This window comes from Micromys minutus (genome assembly GCF_963924665.1).
Source record: "Micromys minutus genome assembly, chromosome: 6".
Lineage (NCBI taxonomy): Eukaryota > Metazoa > Chordata > Mammalia > Rodentia > Muridae > Micromys > Micromys minutus.
The window spans coordinates 17,767,532-17,790,440 of NC_137975.1; the positions used below are offsets into that span (position 1 = coordinate 17,767,532).

Here is a 22,909-nt window from a genome sequence, read left to right on the forward strand (position 1 = left end):
AAGGCACATTGACTTTGGGTGAAGGAGCTTTCTCTGAGAGAAGTTTAGGTCTTTTTAACAATTCCCGGAGAAGACTTCACAAGAGAAGAGGGGGTTGTCAATCCAAGAACACTTCATTACTTAAGGGAAGAATCTTGATTATGGGGTTGGTAAGCTATATATATGGCCTGTGGGCCATGTATAGTTGGCTACCTACACCTTTTGGTCTCCCCGTGTTTGTCTTTTTTACTCAGCGTTTCTTCTAGTCACTGTCTCTTGTCTTTCTGATGCAAGAATCCCAGTCACGTTGCAGTGAGAATCCATTCTCACTATTTCAATACAAACTTTGCTATGTGCAAAGTCTAAATGAGGCTATCTTGGTATAGGATGGAGGATAGAATGTTGCTGTAGTTTATTTCCTGTTGCTATGACGAAACACTTTGACCAAGAGCAATTTATGGTAGGAAAAGATTAGTTTCATCTTACCGGTCACAGTCTGCCATTGAGGAAACCCAAGGCAGCAACTCAAGCAGGTACCTGAAGCAGACATGGAGGGACGCTGCTCACTGGCTTTCTCGCTAGTTCACTCATCTCCTGCTTTCTTGTACAGCCAAGGAACACCTACTGAGGGAATGGTGCTGCCCCACCATGGGCTAGACTGACCTACATCAGCTAACAATCACAACCATCTCCCATAGGCATGCTCATAGTGTAGTCTGATCTGGGCAGTCCCTTGACTGAAACTCCATTCTCAGAAGAGTCTAGATTATATAAAGTCAACACTGTTAAAGCTAACAGAAACAGCTGTCAAACCTCTTCTGGTATGGGCAAATTCAACCCACAAGATGGGAAATGTTATCTTTTAGAAAGACAGAACACCCCATTCCTTCATGGCAGGTGAGTAGGCAGGACTTCCCTGTATTTCCCTCAGCTCTTACTCTGGTCCCCACAAGCCTAGACACAGCAATGATTGCTCTGCAGTCCCTGGGTCCAGAAACTCCCAGCACTGCTTAAGCTTATCTACAAACCACCTTGGCAGGCTTGCCAGAATCATGCGCATGTGGAGACTCCAGCAGCCAGCAAACTGTCCAGAATGGAGCCAAGTGAGTCCCAGCCAGTAACATTCTCCACAGCTGAGGGAGTCCTTATCATCTCTCTACCAACACCGCCAATTATTTCCTAAAAGAGATGCATTCCCAGAAGATCTATTTTTCAAAGTTTTACTTTCCTTCTGACAAGTAATAATTGCACAGAGTACCTCAGGATGTTTCAACATGTATTTACACTGTGGATTATCAGGCTGAGCCTGCAGTTTAGTACAGAATATTTAGCACTTTTTTTTTGTGACAAGAACACTTAAAAGCCTCTCTTTTAACTATTTGAAAATATACAACTAGAAATTTTTATCTTTTTTTTGTGGTCTCTGTCTTTGTTGCTCATACTACATTTGGACAATTTTTATTTAAATTCTATTTTTTGAGACTATAATTACATAATTTCTTCCTTCTCTTTTCCAAACCCTTCCACATACCCCTTTTTTTCTCTCTTCCAAGTTTATATGGTCTCTTTTTTTCATTAATTGTTGTTACATGCATGTGTATATGTGTTTGTACATATATATTCTTAATTATAATCTGCTCAGTCTGTATAATGTTACTTGTATGTTTGTTTAAGGAGAGTTTGGTATTGGATAATTAGATTTTGCTGTGAGATTGTGTTTTCTGGTAAAGTCAGAAGCTACACCCATAAAATCTCACCTGTATGACAGACTAAACATGTGCTGACCATGAACAAGAACAGTAGACATGCTAATGTGGATGGTGGGGTGCGTTTTCCTCACCATCCTTCTGCCTAAGGAACTACAGGCAACTAAGTCATGTTAAGAGGGAAGGACACACCAACTGGTTATTTTATTTATTTTGTAAAACATCATCTATCTCTCCAAATTAGTTCCTTGTAGATACCAGGTGAAGGTATCCTTAGGAAAGTGAAGGCATGGTTTCTGTAGGGGTGAAGCGTATAAGATCTTAAGGATCTATGTGCACATAATGGTTTCTGAGGTAGGAGAGAGATTTTCTTCAGTGGCGTAACCACTCATACGTCACCATTGCTCCTATAAACAATCCTAATTAAAGTCATTGATTTACAAGCAAGACGAACCCCAAACCATGAAAGCGTAATGAGGACTAGTGAAAGGAAGACTTAGGATCAGAGAGTGTAGAAAGGGCAAGAGAGGGTCATAGAGGTGACTGTGATTAAAATGTGTTATATACATGCATGAAAATGTCATATAATATTACCTGTAATTACATATATTAATAAAATAGCTAGAAAACAGAATAGCTCAGCAAATGGGAAAGGGATGAGGCAGAAAACCCCAGGGCAATCCTTGCAAAATGCTGTGGTAAATACTCCTACTGTGATCTATCCCAAGAAATCAATGCTGATTAGATGTTGGTAATATGCAGCTTTAATCCCACATCTGGAGAGGCAGAGGCAGGAGGCCCTCTGTGAGTTCAAGTCCTGCTTGTCGTACATAGCAAGTTTCAAGCCAGCCAGAACCACATTGCTGAGACACTGTTTAAAACAAGGGAAGGGAGTGGGAGAGGACGAGGGAGGATGAGGAAGAGAGGGAAAGGAAGAGGGAGAGAGGTCAAGTCACTAAAGACACAGTGGAAGAGATGTGGGTGCATTTTACGTGGTACCCAGGGTTTTGTTATTAGAAGAACTAATTGGGATGTGCTGAAAAGATATAACAGACCAGGTAGGATTTGAAAAAGAGTTAAAAAGTGCATAGGATTGGGCACTGGGCACTACCATTTACCAGTTCAGTGATTTCCATGTCTCTCTAGAACAGTGGTTCTCAACCTTCCTAAGGCTGAAACCCTTTAATAACTTTCTCATGTTGTGGTGATGCCCACCCATAAAATTATTTTCATTGCTACGTCACAAATGTAATTTTACTACTGTTCTGAATAGTAATGTAAACATCTGATATGCAGGACAGTCTTAAGTGACCCCTGTGAAAAGGTTATTCAGTACCCCAAAAGGGTTTGTGGCACACAGGTTGAGAACAGCTGCTCTAGATGGTGAGATTCCAGGGGACAGAGGAGATGTCTTAGTAACAGTTCACCACATAGGTGTTTCACATGTGTTTTTGAATAAGTAGAAAGTGAATACATGAAGAACACAGGGCATTTCATGACATAGACACTGTTTCTTCTGGATGCCACATACAAGAGACCTGGACTTCAAGTAAGAAGCTGCTCTTGTTGAAGTACAGTGTTGAGATCAGTTATTAGGGCTACGTAAACCATACCCCAATATTTGTTCCCTCAAAACATGAACACATTTATTTTGCTCATAAATGTGGATTCCATACAAGGCTCAGCAAGACCAAGTCATTTTGGTTTTCTTAGCATCATCTGGGAAGGGCTGAAGGATGGGAGCTCTTACCTCAAGGGTCCTTTGTCTGGAGATTGGATGCTGTTTACTCACAGAGATGTAGGCAGATATAGATAGCTTTGGGGTCTGACTATGTCATCTTTCCAGCATGTGGGCCTCTGGGAAGCTCACAGTTATTTTTCAGGAATCCCACAATGTGTAAAGGAAGGAAACCAGGAGCAGGATGCTGTATTGGTGCTTCATTCCCATAATCCTGGCATTTCAGAGACTGAGGTAGGAAGATTGTGAGCTTGAAGACAACCTGTGCTATGTAGTTCTAAGCCAGCCTGGGCTACATCTTAAAACTCCTTCAAAAGAGTAAAACAAAATTTCCCCAAAGCAAAATGAAAGAAGGAAGGAAAGAAGTTTAGCATTGTTTTTCTGTTTTTTATGCATCAAGCAACCAGACTATTCTAGTTCCCTCTCTGTTACTAAAGTAAAACACTATGACCAAAATAAATGTAAGTGAGAAAGGGATTTATTTCACTTTATAAAATAAAAGAGTTTACTAGAGGTCTACTTCTATGTCACAATTTATCAGGGCAGAAACTCAAGGTAAGAACCTGAAGTGGAAAGCATAAAGGATGATGCTACTGGTTTGTTTATGCACACAGTCAACTAGCTCTTTATATCAGCCATGCTCACTCACATAGGGATGATGTCGCCCACAGTGGGCTCAGTCCTCTCACATTAGTTTATACTTAAGACAACCCCTCCCACACCCTAGTTCGATAGGTAGTGGGAGTGGAGAACAGACCCCAGAGATCCCTGAGAACCCCACTGTTGCTCCTGGCTTAGTCACCATCACACCCGGGAGGAGCCACAGCCATCCCTGCAGCGAGGCTGAGACCCAGCAGCCGCCCCCGCTCTCAGTGCCACCGACACCAAGCCCGGCTCTATGGGCAGTGGAGCCAGCAGTGGAAGCTCAGGCAGCCTCACATCCACAGCACCTGCCGGCAGGTACAAAAAGGTCATCCCAACGATGGTTTTGGGGACAGTAAAACAGTTCAATGTAAGGAACTGATACGGTTTCATCAACAGGAATGGCACAAAAGACCTATTTGTACACCAGACTTCCATAAAGAATAACCCCAGGAAGTACCTTCACAGTGTAGGGGATGGAGTTTAATGTTGTAGAAGGAAAAAAGAGTGAGGAGGCAGCAAATATTGCAGTCTCTATTGGAGTTCCAGTTCAAGGCAGTAAATACGCAGCAGACTGTAACCATTATAGACGTTATCTACACCGTAGCTGTACTTCATGTAACTACCAGTCAAATTATCAGAACAGTGAGAGTTGGAAAAACAAGGGATCATAAAGTGCTCCTGAAGGCCAGGCCCAACAACGCCGGCCCTATCGCAGAAGGTTCCCACCTTAGTACATGCGGAGACCCTATGCACTCGACCACAGTATTCCAACCCCCTGTACAAGAAGTAATGGAGGCTGCTGACAACCAGGGTGCAGGAGAGCAAGGTAGACCAGTGAGACAGAATATGGATCGGGGTTACAGACCACGATTCCACAGTGTTCATTTCAGGGGCCCTCCTCGCCAAAGACAGCCTAGAGAGGATGGCAAAAAAAAGAACAAAGAAAAATCAAGGAGATGAGACCCAAGGTCAGCAGCCACCTCAACGTCGGTATTGCCACAACTTCAACTACTGACGCAGTAGTCCAGAGAACCCTAAACCACAAGATGGCAAAGAGACAAAAGCAGCGGATCCACCAGCTGAGAATCCGCTCCCGAGGCTGAGCAGGGCGGGGCTGAGTAAATGCTGGCTTACCATCTCTACCATCATCCGGTTTGGTCATCCAACAAGAAGAAATGAATATGAAATTCCAGCAATAAGAAATGAACAAAGATTGGAGCTGAAGACCTTAAGTGCTTGCTTTTTGCCTTTTTACCAAATACACTAGAACTATCTGCATTATCTATGCAGCGTGGGGGTTTTATTATTTTTACCTAAAGATGTCTCTTTTTGGTAATGACAAACATGTTTTTTTAAGAAAAAAAAAGGCCTGTTTTTTTTCTCAGTACACCTTAAACAGTTTTTAAAATGGTTTCATATCTGGTCAAGTTGAGATTTTTAAAAACCATTTTTAATTTGTAATAAAGTTTACAACTTGATTTTTTCAAAAAGTCAACTGCATGCGCCTATTAATGATAATGATAATGATGATGATGATGATAATAATAATAATAATGATGATGATGATGATGATGATGATGATGACAATCCCTCACAGAATGCCTTCAGGTCGGTCTGATCCAGGCCATTCCTCAGTAGTGACTTTCCTCTCCCACGACTCTATAGAGTGTGTGTGTAAAGCTGAAAATTGAGGCAAACTAAGACATTAGGATTTTAAGTATATTGAATATCTCCCTAAAGAGTTTCTTCTCTCCCCTGCAGTGAAGGTTTATGCAGTTTCTGATTCGCTCCCAGTCCTTTTACATGTGGGTCCATCACTTCCAGCAAGCCCATGAGAGTAACAGGGACAGCAATCACATTCTGGAATCACTTTTATTCCTGCATTTTCTAAGTTATTAAGCTTTTACTGTCGTGTCCTCAGTACATTGAAAGAAGCCCAAGCATCTTGCCTGCTCAGTCCTGTAATGATGGCCAGCGTGACCAGCCCAGACACATGTCTTCTCTCTTGTCTCCAGGCTCGCTCATGATCATGTTCTAGCACCCTTGAGCAGGTCATAATAACATGGCTCATGATGGGATACACTTGTGACAACTCTGGGCATCAACTTTGTCATGAGAACATCTCAACGGACTCTAGGCTTATTACCCAACAGCTCAAAGGGACGAAAGACACGAGAGGTGCATTACCTTCTTTTCTCATTGTTAGGATAAAACACAAGACAAGCAAATTTAAACAAGGGCTGGTTTACCATATCTCACAGTTTAAGGGGACATGGTCCATCATGGCAGATAAGGCATGATGGTAGAAGCAGATAGTCACATTACATCTCAGGTCAGGTCATAAAATTTTAAGACTAGACTTGAGTGACCAACTTCTTCTAGAGAGGCTCCACCTTCTAAAGGTTCCACAACCTTCCCAAACAGTGCCACCAGCTAGTGACCAAGTGTTCAAACCCATGAGCCTATGGGATGGGGGTTATTTCACATGGAAAATAGAATAGCAAATAGTAACCAATGCTGATTTCATCTGACAAGGCTTCCTAGGCTCAGACTGAGTGCAGTGTTCCCAGTGACAGACTTGAACCCCTTGGCTCTTTCTGTGCACAGCTGTGGTCATCACTGCAGGGTCTCTCTCCCCCATCAGCCTAAGGGGTTAAGGTGACACAGGAGACTCTAATTGAATCTAGGAGAAAAAGATTAAGGACAAGTTGTTACTTGAGTTTTGGGTTTATCTTTTTGTGTTTCCTTCATTTCTTGTGTTCTCTGTTTGCAAAAAGGGGGATTTCTGATCAGAAGGAAGTCAGGGAAAGGTATCTTGTGTTTGTTAATCTGCTAACATTTTCCCAAGGGAGTGATGATGGTTTTAAAGGTAGAGGAAGGTGGCTAAGAAAATGGCTTTGTGGGTAAAAAAGATAGTTGTGCAAGTCTGAGGACCCAAGTTTGAATCCCCAAAACATGTAAAAGCCCAGTGTATAGCATGGGAATCCAGGCTGACAGATAAAACCATAGTCTGAGGCTCCAAGGTACTGAACAAGGAGGTCAGGCCTGCAATGTGGCCCTATTGATCTTCTGAAGACATTGGGAACTGCTACTGAATTCATTTATGTCCATCTCACACCTGTGTATCCAGCCCAGCCATGACAAACATAGCTGTCAACACTTCTTTACATGTGTGAAGACATCATTGTGACAAGGCTTTGGCCAACAAAGAGACATCAAAGTTTGACAGTGTGTCCCTGTGACTTCATTACCCATGCAGAGATGGTAGTATTTGACTTCATGGAGACATGGGTGACTGGCACATTCGTCGAACTTGAGTTCACAGTGGTCTTCAAGGAATCCAGGTGCATAGTCACAGAAGTACGTTCTGACATGTGGCACCTGACACGTGGCTGGGATCCACATTCACTAATTTCCAACTCACAGTTCACACCAGAATACTCTTGACAGGCTCATATGTGCCTTCCTATCTGCATGAGCTATACAACCTTGTTCACGCAGGGATCAGAAACACATCCATCCACTTTCAAGTCACAATGCCTGCCTTGGTATTGAGGCACACAGAAGCAGGAATAGCCGTTGATTTTGTCTTGGCACAATATTTACTTTACATCCAGATCACAGTTTTTTCTCCCTCCTCTCCTCTCAATAACTCCTTCTCCCCTCCCCACTTTTCTTACTCCTCAGAGAAGGAGAGGCCTCCCATGGACACTGACCAACCTTGGCATATCAAGTTACATAAAGGACAGCCTCTGCTCCAGTTGTTAGAAGTCCCACATGAGGATCAAATTGCACATGATTTTCATTCTTTATAACTTGATGTGTTTCCCTTTGCTTCGTTGCCTGGACATTGGTGTGATTTCAAAACAAAACAAAACACTATTCCCAAGATCAGTGTCTTCCTATGCCTTCTTCTAGGAGACTTACAGTTTTTTAAAATTATGTAGGGGCTAGTATTTTTTAAAGATTTATTTTTATTTGTGTGTGTGCATGTGTTCATGAGAACATGTGTTCATGCTACATGTGTGCAGGTGATCTCCAATATAAAGAGAGTATGTTAGAGCCTCTGGAGCTGGAACTACAGGGGGTTGTTAGTCTCCCAGTGTGGGTGCTGGAAACTGCACTCATGTCTTGGGAGCTATCCAAGCTGTCTCTCCAGATCCCCAGCTATATGTTTAGATTTAGTTACAGTGTTAAAGACAAAGGCCTCAGTGCCATGCTTTTACTGTCTGTTTGTATCTTTCTCTCTGTCTCTCTGTATCTCTGTCTGTCTCTGTCTCTGTCTCTGTCTCTCTCTCTCTCTCTCTCTCTCTCTCTCTCTCTGTGTGTGTGTGTGTGTGTGTTTAGTGTGGGGAATTCTAGTATCCCCAAAGTAAATAAATAAGTAAACAGCAGTTTATATTACCACAATTCTTAACAATTTAAAATCATGAGTTGATGTGTATCCAGTTTTGTTTTGTTTTTCTTTTTTTTTTTTTTTTTTTTTTTGTCAAGATTGATTTTTGGCTATTCAAGATCTTCAATAGTTTCTTCAATAGTTTCCATAAGAATTCTAGATTTTTTTCTGTTTCTGTGAATATGCACTGCTAGAATTTCAATGGAGGTTATGCTGGGTTTGTATTTTGCTGTGTGTAGAATGTCCTTTTACAATGTTAATTCTTCCCATCCACGATGGGGACTAAACTGTATCCTCTTCAGTTCTCTCATCAATATTTTAGATTTTCAAGTGTCAAGCATTTCACATTTTTGGTTCAATTATTCAGGTTTCATTCTCTCTCTCTCTCTCTCTCTCTCTCTCTCTCTCTCTCTCTGTGTGTGTGTGTGTGTGTGTGTGTGTGTGTGTGTGTGTGTGAAGGGCTGAGGTCAACTGCTAGCGTTATTTCTTAGGTGCCATCCGTCTTGCTTATTTGGAGATTTCTCATTGTATTGGAACACTTCAAGTAGGCTAGGCTGGTTGACCAGTGAGCCCAAGAAATCTGCTTGCCTCTGCCTCCTCAGTGCTGAGATTGCAAGTGTGTGAGTCACCACTGTGTGTGTAAATGGGTACAGGTGTACTCTAAAGCCAGAAGAGGGCACTGGATTCGGTGGAGCTGGGAATCAGGTGGTTGTGGAATGCTGTGGAAAGGGTACTAGAGATTGAACTTTACAAGAGCATCACAAACTTTTAAGTTTTGATTGATCTCTCCAGTGCCACTCTTGACTTTACTGTCGTTGCCTTGAATTGAACCCAGGTCTTTATGTTTCCAAGGAAGCACTGTATTAACTGAGCCATCTCTCCAGCCCTATCTCATACTTTCTAGTGCTATTATACATGGGTTTGTTTTCTACATTAGCAATTTTAGTTTTATGTTGTCTGTCGATTTACATGCTCTTGACTTGACTGTCAAATAAGCCCTTTAGGTAAATTGTTCTTTTGCTATCACACAATCTTACAGGGCTGCATGGTTAATGGTGGTCCAATAGTGAAGTGTATGCACTGCTCTTATAAAAGACCTGAGTTCCCAGCACCCAAGTTAGGAGCCTCATGACTAATTGTAACTCTAGGTCCAGGGGATCTAATGTACTTTTGACTCAGTGGGCACTTGCATTCACACACACACACACACACACACACACACACACACACACACACACACACAAACTTTTAAAGAAGATGGTCAACATGCTGATGGTAAAGAAGGATCGGCACCAATGCTCCAAAGGTGCAGGAAACATCTAGGAGACAGAACGGAAAGGATGCCTGAGTCAGACAACGGGGAGGGTTAGGAGTGCTGCCTTGTATTCATGACTTGGCCATGCAGTTGCAAGCTCACCGCTGCTATTGTTAAGTTATGTTACTTGCACAAGACCTGCCCAGGATCAAGTCAATCAGATGGGAGAAAGGCTAGTGAGGACGCACTCCTAATTGAGCTAGTGGCAGTTGATGGTTGCTAGGGTAAGGGAAGATACTTGTCCATGCCTGTGTGTGTGTGTGTGTGTGTGTGTGTGTGTGTGTGTCCTCTGGTAGATCGCCCATGCTCTAGTGGTTGGCCCCCATGCATGCGCATATGTATCACACTAACTGGACTTAGTGGGTTATTAAAAGCAAGAGGACAGGAAGGTGGAAGGGGGATGTACCAGAGGGGATGGATGAGTAGGATTAGGGAGTTGGCTGTAGATATGATAATGTACATTATAAATTAGTCAAAAATAAATAAAATGCATTTTGAAAAAAAATGTAGTATGTGTTTGTAGACTATATGGAATGTATTTAAGGATTCATTTATTATTATTTGTATATCTATTTTTTTTGTATCTGTGTGTGTGCCCTCCACCTTATTTTCTGAGGCATTTCTTTCATGAAACCTGCATGTAGGCTCAGCTCAGTGCCACTGAGCCGTGGGGGTCCTTCTGTCTCTGCCTTTCTGGTGCTGGGATTATAGGCATGCATCACTGTACCTGGCTTTGTAGTGGGTTCTGGGGATCCAAATTCAAGTCTTCAAACTTGTGAGGCAAACACTTGACCAGCAAACTAAACCTTCTCCTTATCCCCAAAGGTCTTTTTTTTTTTTTTTTTTTTTTTTTTTTAATTTGTTTTTAAATTGACCTTAGGGTTTCTTCTAGACATTTGTTCAAAATGTATCATTTTTCCATCTTTACTGTTAGGGAAGAATTTCCATTAGTTTGATCTTCACTTTGGCTATTGCAGTTATAAAATGTGTCCTCATCTTAACAAAGGACATTTTGATGAAAACAATTAGATAGTAATTGAATCTTGTCTGAGCAGAACAAACCAGGTTACCATGGTGAGCCAAAGCTGGCTGGGATGCAGGAGCGGGGGATAGGGGAAGGACTGGGTGGTGTCTTGCCTAGAATGCCACTGCTCCAGTGGGTTTAGGGAGACACTGCCATAGGGAGGAAAGTGCTTAGGCCTAGGTTGATATCAAGGTGATACATGATTGACCAGTAGAGAGTGGGCAGGGACAGAGTCTTGGTTAGTAAGAAGACAAGAAGCAGTTGATTCAAGAGGGGACAACATGGAAGCAGATGTGGATGTTTCTCTCGGCACATCTCTCTATGGATAAGGTTGTTATGAATATTTTATGAGGGATGGAATTGTACAGGGTCATTTGACTTATTTAGGTGGGCAAATTATATTATTCCAATTGGATCAGAGTATTTTGGTGTGTTCTTTGATGTGGTGACTTTGAATTCAAAGAGGGCGTAGTGTGACATGATGCACAAAGCCCGCCACAGAGTTGGGATGTGTGTGTGTGTGCAAGTCTTGGCAACAACACACCAAGGGAAAGTGAGTGAAAACAACACATTGGGGTGGTCGTGGACCACCTGGGACAGAAGCAGCTGCGGCTAGCAGAGTAGCCTGGAAAGGGAGCCACATGGAGAGTGTGGCTTACGGTGTGATAGAGTCCGTGTGCTCGGCTCACACTGGAGCGGCTCCCTCAGACTGAGTGGAGTGAGACCACGGGACCAATAGCAACAGAACCTTTTTTATTTTTACAGCAACACTTAGGTGCCAGGACTACTTGGCCTTGAATTTTCCCTTTGGGGTTGTCTGGTAGTCACTTTATCCCCTACTCCTCAAATTTCTTTTCTGTAAAGTGAGGATAATAATATCTACCTCGCACAATTGTAAAGATAATAAACAAAACAAAACAAAACAAAAAAACCCCAATGAATAATGAGGCTGGACAGATGGCTCAGTAGTGAAAGTGATTACTGTTCTTGCACAGGCCTGGAATGAGGGTCTTAGTACCTACATCTAATGGATCATAAACACCTGTAACTCCAGATCCAGGGCATCCAATGGCTTCTTCTGGCCTCCCAGGGTATTTGTACTCATGTAAACACACAAACACAAATATACACACACATGTTTGAATCTTCAAAAAGAAATCTGTATATCTACATAATGAGACACTGTCTCAAAATCATCAAACAACCAACAAACCAAATAAACAAACAAGGTGAACAGAGAAACAACTTCTGATGTTGACTTCTGCCCTCCACATATACATGTGTGCATGTGCACCTGCATACACACATACATGCACACACATGTGCTCAGGCACACACTGTGTACATACACACAGACCCACACACATATATTTGCATATGTGTGTGTTTGGCATGTATATACATACTTGGCTTTTTCAAACACTTTTAATGCTATTTATGCCCCTTTCTCCCTCTTCTTTTTATTGCCTTTGCTCTCTCTTCCCTATTTACTCCTCTCATCTCTCGTTTTTGCGCTCTCCCTTTATAGCTCTGGTGTTATCCTATTCACTCTAGGTAGTCTATGGACCAGTATCTTATCCTCTCTAGAGTGCCTTTCATTTGTCCCCTATGATCCATTTCTACTTCTGCCACTCCTGCAGTTAAAGGGTTATATATCCAAATACAGAGACTTGGAGCTAGAATCCACAAATGAGAGGATATAGGATGCTTGTTTTTCTGGGTCACCTCAATCAGTAAATATGTTCTAGTTCCATCCATTTACCTAAATTTTTCACAGTTTCTGTTTTCTTTACTGCTGAGTACTAGTCCATTGTACACATGCTCCACATTTTCTTGTCCCTGCATCAGTTGGAGGGCAAATAAGTTGTTTCTGTTTCCCAGCTGTTGTCAGTAGAGTGGCACTGAGCATGGCTGAACACGTACGTGTCCATGACTATATGCCAGGGAGCGCAACGGCTGGAGCAGATTTACTTTCAGCTCTTTGAGAACTTTCCTCACCGATTTGCACAGAGACTACACCAGGTCTCAGTCCCTTTAGAAGAGAAGGAGGTTCCCCTTTCCCAGAATTCTTTCTACCATTTGCTGTTGTTTATTCTGACTGGGGTAAGATGATATTACAAAAACAGTGTTAATTACATTTTCCTAATTGCTAGGGATGTTGAACTAATATTTTAACCCATTTTTTGAGAACTCTGTTCATCCTTTTTTTTATCCACTCATTTATTTTCTTGATTCTTTGTGGGTTCTTCTTCTTCTTCTTCTTTTTTTTTTTTTTTTTTGAGTTCTTTGTATATTTTAGATAATAGTCTTCTATCGAGTCTATAGGCAACAAGGATTCTCCCCCACTCTGGGGCTTCCTCTTCACTTGACTGATGGATTTCATTGCTGTACAGGGACTTTAAATTTTTATAAGGTCCCATCCGGTAACCCCAGTTGCCTTAATTTCTGGACAAATGGAACTGTATTTCCTGCACCCATGTTTCTTTTTCCCTAGCAATTCAGTGTTGAGGTCTTTGATTCACTTGGAGTTGATTTGGGGGCAAGGTGATAACAATGGGTCTGTTTCATTCTTCTACAGTGTTGTCATCCAGCCTAGTATGAGCGGCACCATCCCTACACAGGTAGTCTTGGGCTGCATGAGAAAGAGAGCTTGCAGACCAGGAGCATGAGTAGGCTAGTGAATAGTGACTTCTACTGTTTTCTGTTTCAGTTCCTACCCTGACTTACCTCAATGACCTAGGAAGTATAAACCAAGTAAACCCATTCACCTCAAGTTGCTTTTGCTCCTCAGTGTGTTACTATAGCAACACAAAGCAAGCTAAAATGCACAATGAAAAGGTGAGGAAAAACAAGTCCTTTGTTTCCTTGTCACCTGAGAGTGACTTGTTACACTTGTGGTCTCTTAATATACTTTTTATTGAGCCTGAAAGTACTGTTAACTCCAGTCCCAAGTTAGGTTGGATATCTAGATACATTCACCCTATCCAACTGCACACCAGCACCCTTTGGTGCACTTCCTTCTCTCTCTGTCTCTGGAAATTTACCTTCTCAGCTTCCTGTTTTATGTGTTTGACTTTTTCTTAAGATTTCACACAGGGTGGGAGATGTGGCTCGGTTGGTGGAGGGTTTGTCTAGCATTCGAGAAGCCCTAGGTCTCAATACCTCATAAATGGAGAGTGGTAGTGTGTGCCAGAGGGAGAGGCAGAAGGACCAGGAGGTCAAGGTTGTACTGGTCCATATGGTGTTAGAGGCCACCCTGGGCTACATAAAACCATTTCTCAAAACACAAAAGCGAAAGACAACCAATACAACAAAGTGATTTGATGACCCAAGGGGACTCAGACTCAGTTAATCCAGGTATGGTGACCTGGACAAACAAAAGCTGTTGTCAGGATGGACAGGAACTAAAAATAGTTTATTCTTCAGAACAGTGTAGTGCTCAGTTGGCTTACACTAACCTCCCTCAAGTCCCCATTTAGCCAAGTCTGCACACATTTTGACTGTTGGGTGTCCCTCAATCCACATCTGCTCACCTTCTTTCACTTCCACCCTTATTTTCGATTTTAGAGTTAGATGGAATTTCTAGGCTGAAAGGTTGAAACTACCCATTAGAATCCCTTCACCTGTTTAAGCGGTGGATGTCTTTGAGAGTCCACGGGCTCCTGCCGTAGTCTTCCATCTTGTGGAAACAGCTTCCTTTCAAGGATGTGTTTCCCTATCTAGATATCTGGAACAGAGACATGGTGAATTCTGCCTCTGGGAAGAGAATGGCTTAGTGAAACAACCACAAGCATTTTGGGGTCCCTGGGTCCGGTGGAGAGGCAGCATGCACTGTGCAAGATGTTAAGAAGCTTGGAGCCAAGGCAGGCTTCAAAATGGATCTTATCAGCCTGGTTGGGGATGACTTCCAGGTAGTAGTAATTGCAAATACCTGGATATCCTGTAACTTGGGCACTACTGGGAGAGCGCTTGCAGAGTTTTCCGGGAAAGCCACAGCCAAACCAGTCCTGCAAGGCAGGATATCTCAGATATCCTGGGACTTGTAGACTATCTCTCTTTAAGACCAGGAGAGCCCTCTGCCTTCCCAAGTGCCGCGCCTACTCTGTTTGCCTGTCCCAAGAAACCTCAAATATTGGCCAGGAGGCTGCTGCAAGAGCAAGGGGTGGGGGAGGTGCGATTCCTTTTTCTGCCACAATCTGTGTTGAGTCAGACCCTGAGGCTGGCTGGGCTGGTTCTGCAGCAGGCTGCTAAGCAGAATGAGCTCTGGTTAATGATTGACCCAAGGGAGACCTCTTCCACTGACTGCTGGGGAGGTCAGTGCCAGGAACCTGGAAGGGAGAAGAGGATTCGCCGCCAGAGTGTACTGGGGTTCTTACACAGAGCTGAATAGGGAGGTCAGAGCCTCCTCCTGACTGGTCCCTCCTCACCCCAGAGTGACTATCTCCAAACCCACCGCCACCCACTCACATCGCCAGGGATTCTAGAGTGAATTCTTCCAGGAAGTTTCAATGAGAGAGACGAGAAACTAAGTCACTCTTGGCCAGCCAACCACAGTGACAGAAAGTGTTGTGCCCACGCTGGTGAGTTACAAGGCTTTTTTTGGGGGGGAGGCTGAAAAAAGGGAAGTGGAGACATTCCGGGACCTGGTGGTCTGGGTCTCTCCTCCTCATGGCTTCATCTAGTGGATCCAGCAACATCTGCTCCCGTGTCATCGATCACAGCCATGTCCCTGAGTTTGAGGTGGCCACTTGGATCAAAATCACCCTCATCTTGGTGTACCTGATCATCTTCGTGGTAGGCATCTTGGGCAACAGCGTCACTATCCGGGTTACACAGGTACTGCAGAAGAAGGGCTATTTGCAGAAGGAGGTGACAGATCACATGGTCAGTTTGGCTTGTTCAGATATCTTGGTCTTTTTGATTGGCATGCCCATGGAGTTCTACAGCATCATCTGGAACCCCCTGACCACACCCAGCTATGCCCTGTCCTGTAAGCTCCACACGTTCCTCTTTGAGACGTGTAGTTACGCCACATTGCTGCACGTGCTGACCCTCAGCTTTGAGCGCTACATTGCCATTTGTCACCCCTTCAGGTATAAGGCTGTGTCTGGACCTTGCCAGGTGAAGTTGCTGATCGGCTTTGTATGGGTCACCTCCGCCCTGGTGGCACTGCCTTTGCTTTTTGCCATGGGTATCGAGTACCCTTTGGCAAACGTACCCACTCACAAGGGACTCAACTGCAACCTCTCTCGAACCCGCCACCACGAACAACCTGGAAACTCCAATATGTCCATCTGCACCAACCTCTCCAGCCGCTGGGCGGTCTTCCAGTCCAGCATCTTTGGGGCCTTCGCTGTTTACCTGGTGGTCCTGGTGTCTGTGGCTTTCATGTGTTGGAATATGATGAAAGTGCTAATGAGGAGCAAGCGGGGCACTCTGGCAGGGACCGGGCCGCAGCTGCAGCTGAGGAAGTCGGAGAGTGAGGAGAGCCGGACAGCGAGAAGGCAGACCATCATATTCCTGAGTGAGTCTGGGTCGCAGGGAATGCTGGGCCTATTGGCCTGAGAAGGGTTTCACTAAACCCCGAGCTAACCGAGGCTAAAGAATGATGGCTAAGTAAGGGACTTGGTGCTCGTCGGGGTGTGTGGGGGAGATGTCGCTCCTTTGTATTTAGGGCATCTGTGCTCTGTGACATTGAAAGGTCTGATACATCATTTCTGTGACTTCAGGATATAAACAAGTATCTTAGATAAAAATACTGGGGTGATAAGAGGGACAAATTAAATCACCCAGGTCAGGTGAGAGTTCCTTTGGACTGGGACAAGTCCTTCAGAGATAAAGAGGGGTGGGGAGACTGTTATCTTACTGGGTCCCTAGGCCAGAGAGCCTTGATCAGGCAGGGAAATTTTGTCCACATTCTTTTTCTCCTCCTTGGAAGAAGCTGGCTTCTCAGGGATGCTTGCTCTTTAGACTGTTATTTCCAGCAACTGTGATCTGCAAGTCTTAAGAAACTTGAGCGTTGATGTGCTCACTCTGAAATGTATGTGAGCACTCCCTGATTAGATTTCTGCAGGGTCGTGGGTCTGTGCATTCTAAGTACAGTAAAGCATAGCAGAGAACCCTGTTTATCTGACGACTTGACCTCGACATTTCTCAGTGCTCCCACTTCTGCATTTCTGGTGCAGAGAGGGGGAGGGGAAGGAGGGAGGGAGAGAGGGAAGGAGGGAGGGAGGGAGGGAGAGAGAGAGAGAGAGAGAAAGAGAGAGAGAGAGAGAGAGAGAGAGAGAGAGAGAGAGAGAGAGAGAGAGTGAGAGCGGTTTGCTTCCGAATATTTGTGGTGATGTAAGCATTTGCAATTGAGAGCCTTTTAAGGAGCCAGTGATTCGAAAGACCCTAAAACCTTCAGAAGAGAGTCTTCGGAAGCTGGAGATGGGATTGGGATGGGAGAGATCTTGCCTAGCATTCTGGAAGTGCCAAGTGCCTTCATCAGCATTGTGTAAACTTGGTGTGCCAAGTGCATCAGCATTGTGTAAACTTGGTGTGATGTCCCACCCTCATAATCTGAGCATTTGAGCAAGGAGGATCGGAAATTTAAGGACACCATTGGCTATATAGTGAATCTGAGGCTACCCTGGGTTCTATGATGCCCTAAAACAAAACCCAAAACAGAACCAAACAAAAATCCTGAATTAAGGGCTGGAGAGATGGTTCTGCAGGGAAAGGAACTCACCTTTCTTCCAGTAGACCCTGGCTAGAGTTCCAGTGCTCTTGTCTAGCAAGCCACAACTGTAGCTACTGCAGTTCTGGGGGCCATGATGTCCTCTTCCGCACAACACAAACAACTGCCTCTGATATTCACACTCACTCACACACACACACACACACACACACACACACATAATTTTAAAAAATTTTAAAAGACAAACCAAACCAAACCTGAAGGGTTTTGTTGCTGACCCCATGGTGCCAGAGCTTTAACCCAGACATCTGTATTGTGTGTTACCAAAGGCTGCTAAAAATATTTTTCAGCATAAACAAGAAAAAAGTGATATCATAGGTATGCGAGTGGGAGTTTGGTCAAAGGAGAGTTGAGATTACGTACATTCTTCTATTCGGTGTCATTTCCTGAGAAAAATCAATCCTGGGGTTGTTTGGGTGTCAGACACTTGTATAAGCAGGTCCGGGGCTGGGGTTCAAACAGGGGTGAGACCGGAAGGCACTTGAGTCTCAAGTCAGCCCTTCCTTTGGTGGAGGGTGGGTCAGCTGTTGACTTGGCTTAAATCCAAGTCTGTGGAATAAGAGAAGAGATCAACTTGCATGACTTGGATGAACATCTGACATTAAGGGCTATATTCCTGGCATGGAAGGGGACCCCAGGGTGCTAGCTGGAATTTCTAAATTCTTGTATCCTGGAATGGGGAGTTGGATCAAGGACATTTAGACAGTGGTAGAAACGTAGACAATTTGCTATGAAAGTGGTTGCTCCCAAGCAAGAAAATGGGCCAGAAAGAAAGATTAGACGCCCTGTGGCCCTGGGTTCTTTGTGCTATGCTTTTTGGGGGGCAGTCACCTTATCCTACATTTGTAGGCTCTGCCTGCCCAGCTTCTTTCATGTAGCCCAGGGTCTTTCTTATTAATCTTGATGCCTTCTCTTTTACCCTTCTCCTCTGCCACAGCCATGCTGCGCCATATACGTTCCTGTTTTATGGCGGGGGAATTTGGGGCTTAAGATATGGGCTGGGTGGCAGCTCAGTTACTAGAGTCCTTGGCACGCACACAAGGCTAAAACGGGAAGCAAGCATGGATAGCTGCATGTGGAAGCTGGGGGATCAAAAGTTCATAGCTATAGGTTAGGCCAGCCAACCGTCTATAGCACCTTGTTCAGAAACAAACAACACCAGCAAAACCTCATCACATGGCTAGGTAATGCGGGTCTGGCCCAGACTTTTATAGTCAGGATCGAGGGAAAATGGTGTATGGCAGGACCTAGGCAAGGAAGGAAAAAGCTAAGTAAGGTCGGCAAGTTAGTGCTCTGGGAACCAGAGTGGGGAGTCCTGTGGAATAACGTGGCTTGGGACATAGCAAGGGCATTGAAGCCTATACAATCTGTCACTCCCTGTCTGTTAATCAAAATATCACAGGAGGGACAGAAACCATGTTTTCTTGAACAGTTGGTGTGGAGCTTCTTTTCACTTCTAAATTCCCTGAGACACATATTAAACTGTTGGCTGTAGCTTATACTTTAAAGAGATCATTTATATATTTTTTAAACGTGTGTGTGTGTGTGTATGTATGTGTGTGTGGTGTATGTGTGGTGTGAGTGTGTGCATGTGTGTGTGTGTGTGTGTGTGTGAGTGTGAACATGTGCACATGCATGAAGGAGCCCAAGGAGAGGAGAAGAAGGCATTGGATCTCCTGGAGCTGGTGTCACAGGCAGTAACAGTCCCGAATTGTGGGTTCCGGGTACTGAACTTGGGTCCTCTGGAAGGGCAGCACATGCTCCTAACCACTGAGCCAACTCCGTAGTCCCTCCCTTTACTGTCTGACCAATCTCTGCCTTTTGATTTTTCCCTCTCTCTCTGAGGGGATGCGGTTTGTTCCTCAGTTCCAGTTCTGATGAATGCCATGGTGTACATGGTCAGCCCCTTGGAGATAATTTCTCACAGTTGTAATTGCTTCCTTACCCTTCTCTCTTTCCCATCTTGAATTCTCCGGATTCTTTATAACAACTATATATTAATCACCCACTGGCTCCCAGCACAGGCTCTGCTGACTGGCAATCAGGTACTCAGTGTGTGATAAGACCCCGAGAAATTTGCCATTTCTCTTTAGCAGTCTTCTCGGTGGTAGGTTTTCAAGGCGGTCTAAGAAAATGCTACCACCTCTCTCCAGTGCCTTTCAAAGAACTTTTAAAAATAGGAACCTTACTAATTAACTCAAGTTAGGGAGTAAATTAATGGAGTGAAGAGGAGGAAGCCATGGCTTATATCCATCAGATTAATACAATGCAATTTGCTTTGTGGATTTCATAAACTTGTGCTTTGGGGCATTTTTAACCCAGAACAAATGAACATATGAATTGTTTATAAACCACTGGATTTAATATAGCTATTTAGCTGTCTTTTTAGTATTTCACTTAACAGATGGATCAAATGAAAATAAATATTTGCTCATTTCAAACATATTTTGAATTTAATATGAAGTGTAAATGGCGACAAAACACAACATGTCTTTGGAACACTTGAAGCAATAAAAAATCAATTAAAGGTTCCTTCCTCATTGTTAAAAATAATTCTAACTTCTGCAAAATGGAGCCAAAAATTCATAAACCCAAGCAAGATGAGGAAGCCTTTGTAGCAGTTGTTAATTTTCTTCTCTGCATATTTCTGTGGTTACCCCTCCACTGGACTGAGGCGCCAAGCTGGTACATAATGGGAACAAATGAGGGGCCCTGGGAGGGAAAGCAGTGCAGAGATGCCCACTGGGCCACGCGCAACTTGCAGGATAGACCCTAATAATGCAAAAGTGCCTATTCCTGAAAACCCTTGTCTTGCCTGTACCCTCTCTCCTTCCCTCTCTCTTTATCCTTCCCTCCTTCCTTCACTCCCTCCCTCCCTCCCTCCCTCCCTTCCTCCTCTCTTTTCTCCGTTCTTCCTTCCTTCCTTCTTTCCATCTGTATGTGATGTGCATGTGTGCCCATACATGGGCCATTCATATGGGGTCCTTAGATGCAGGCAAGCACTCATATACATGGAATAAAAACACCACCTTTCAAAACAATGCAAATAGGCAATTTTTGTGGCACACCAGGAAATTTCAAGGTAGCAAGCAGCTTGCATGGAACCCCCAGAACACATAAGAACACAGAAGCTGAACTGTAAACTGTGACAGAATTTCATCAAATCAATGGAAGAGAGCCCAAGAAACCCACGAATCAAATATGGCCACGCACTAAGGACAACGTGTGTCTATTTGACATTGGCCAGGTAATCGAGCAAACAGAACATTGACAAGGATAACACTAGGACGGACCCTTCAGCATGAGTGGTCCTGATTAAGAAATGCAAAGGAAGACTTCTGGAGAAAGCCAGTCTATAATATGTCTGTTAAAATATTTCTTTATTTATTTAATGTGTGTGTGTGTGTGTGTGTGTGTGTGTGTGTGTGTGTGTGTGTGTATGTGTGCTTGTGTGTGCACCCATGCCCACGGAGGCCAGAAGAGGACATCAGATGCCCTGGTACTGAAGTTACAGGAAGTTGTAAATCAATGTATGTGAGAGCTAGAAACTAAATTTGGATCCTCTACAAGAGCAGTCATGTTCTTAACCAGTGAATTATCTCTCTGGGCTCTAGTTAGTCTCTATTTGGGTCAGGGACTCATGTGGCCCAGGCTGACCTTGAACCCACTAAGTAGCTGAAGATGATCTTCAGTTCATGATCCTCTTGCCTCTACCTCCCAAGTCCTGGGATTACAGGTGCGCCCTACCATGCCCAACTTATGCAGTGCTGGGAATGGAATTCAGGGCCACCTGCATCCTCAGCAAGGTTTTCTACCAATTGAGCCACACCCCCAGCTCTCCATACGAATATTTTAGTAGTTGTTTTCTTGGCTAGTTTAATTTTCCAAACAAAGACATTTTCTGCAGCGTACAATGATCTATCAACTCAGTCTCTTGGGGAAATATCATCAAAATTAAATTAGTGACCTCTTAGCATAAGATAATATTTTGATTCAAATGATTGAATATATCAGGAGAAAGTTTTACCTCCAATATTCAGATTATTGCCACTCTTCTCTCCTTCCCTTTATTGATGTAGATGCGGCGATAACAAATGATATTGCCTGTTTATTCTTTCTATTTGTGAAATCCATCATAAATTGCAAATTTCCTGCGATCAGCCTGGTAGACAAATACAATAATGCTGCTTTATTTGTATAATCAGCCTGTCTCGGAGATTTCATTTCTCTGTCGGAGACATGCATAGCATTTGAGGAAGGGAATATTGGAGTCTTAGGCCCCATTTATTAGCATGCCTGCTCATCTGTCTCTGTTGCATGCTTCTTGGGGGCTATCAGAGTATAATCAGGGTGTAGGTGCCTTGATTGAGCAAAGCATCTGCTTACTAGTGCCCAAATGGTAGAGAGTAAAATTAGGTTATGAAGAAACAACCACATGAGAAGAATAATAATTGAAAGTTGAGAGGTCTTGTTCTGCCCACTGGATAAAGACCCTTGATCTACTACTATCAGCTCTCTATGCCTTTTCTATATTATTATTATTATCTATTATTATTATTAAAAAGTATTTCATGGCTGGATGTTGTGGCATGAACCTTTAGTCGCAGTTCTCAGGAGAGAGGCAGGTGGGTCTGTGTGAGTGTAAAACCAGCTTGAGCTACAGAATGAGTTTTGGGACAGTCAGAGCTACATAGTGAGATCCTGTCTTGAGAAAAACAAAAAGTTAGAGGTGTGGGTATTCTACCTGCCTGCATAGATGGGCAGCCTGTGTGTGCAGTGACCCTGGAGGCCAGAGGCAGGAACTGGCTCTCCTATAGCTGGAGTTAGAGATGGTTGTGAGGCACCGTTCCTTCAAGGAATCTAATTTGAGTCCTCTGGAAGATCAGCCAGTGCTTCTAACAGCTGAACCATCTTTCCTATGCCCCTTTTATTTGCATGGATAGGATCTCATGTAGTTCCAGATAGCCTGAAACTTACTTTTTAGCTAAGGACGACCGAGCTTTCTGCTTCCATTACAAAAGAGCTGAGCTTACAGGTGTGCACCATCATATCCAGTTTGTGCTGGGAATGTAACCCAGGGATTCATGCCTGCTAGGCAAGCAATCTATCAACTAGCCACAACCCACCCATGTTTTCCTTCTGCTATATCTGTGGCTAATTGACTCCCTAACTTCAACTTCTTGCAAGCTCACTGAGTTTTAAAGAGAAGTTTGGTCATTATGACTTCTGTCTGTCTGTTATGTAACGGATGTTGTTTAGTCTCTGGTGCTGCCTTTTTTTTTGTAAGCACCTCCAAATAACCCGTGATACTATAGTGTTCTTTCTACCACTCAAGGAAATTGCCAATGGTCTGAATCTACCCTTTGT

General features: G+C 43.6%; 1 protein-coding gene and 1 pseudogene across 2 annotated transcripts in view; both read left to right on the forward strand.

Annotated features, from left to right (window-relative positions):
- Window positions 1-802: 802 nt before the first annotated feature.
- Window positions 803-5,190, forward strand: LOC308421717 (Y-box-binding protein 1-like; annotated as a pseudogene). The gene is made up of 2 exons: window positions 803-876; window positions 4,151-5,190. The product of its transcript is annotated as a Y-box-binding protein 1-like (transcript).
- A 10,281-nt stretch (window positions 5,191-15,471) lies between these two features.
- Window positions 15,472-22,909, forward strand: part of GPR39 (G protein-coupled receptor 39) — a gene marked incomplete at both ends in the record, with an annotated part of 207,133 nt that continues 199,695 nt past the window's right edge. Inside the window, one exon of the mRNA XM_080917847.1 lies at window positions 15,472-16,327. Within this exon, the coding sequence (XP_080773973.1) occupies window positions 15,472-16,327 (856 nt within the window). The remainder of the gene's footprint in view (window positions 16,328-22,909) is intronic.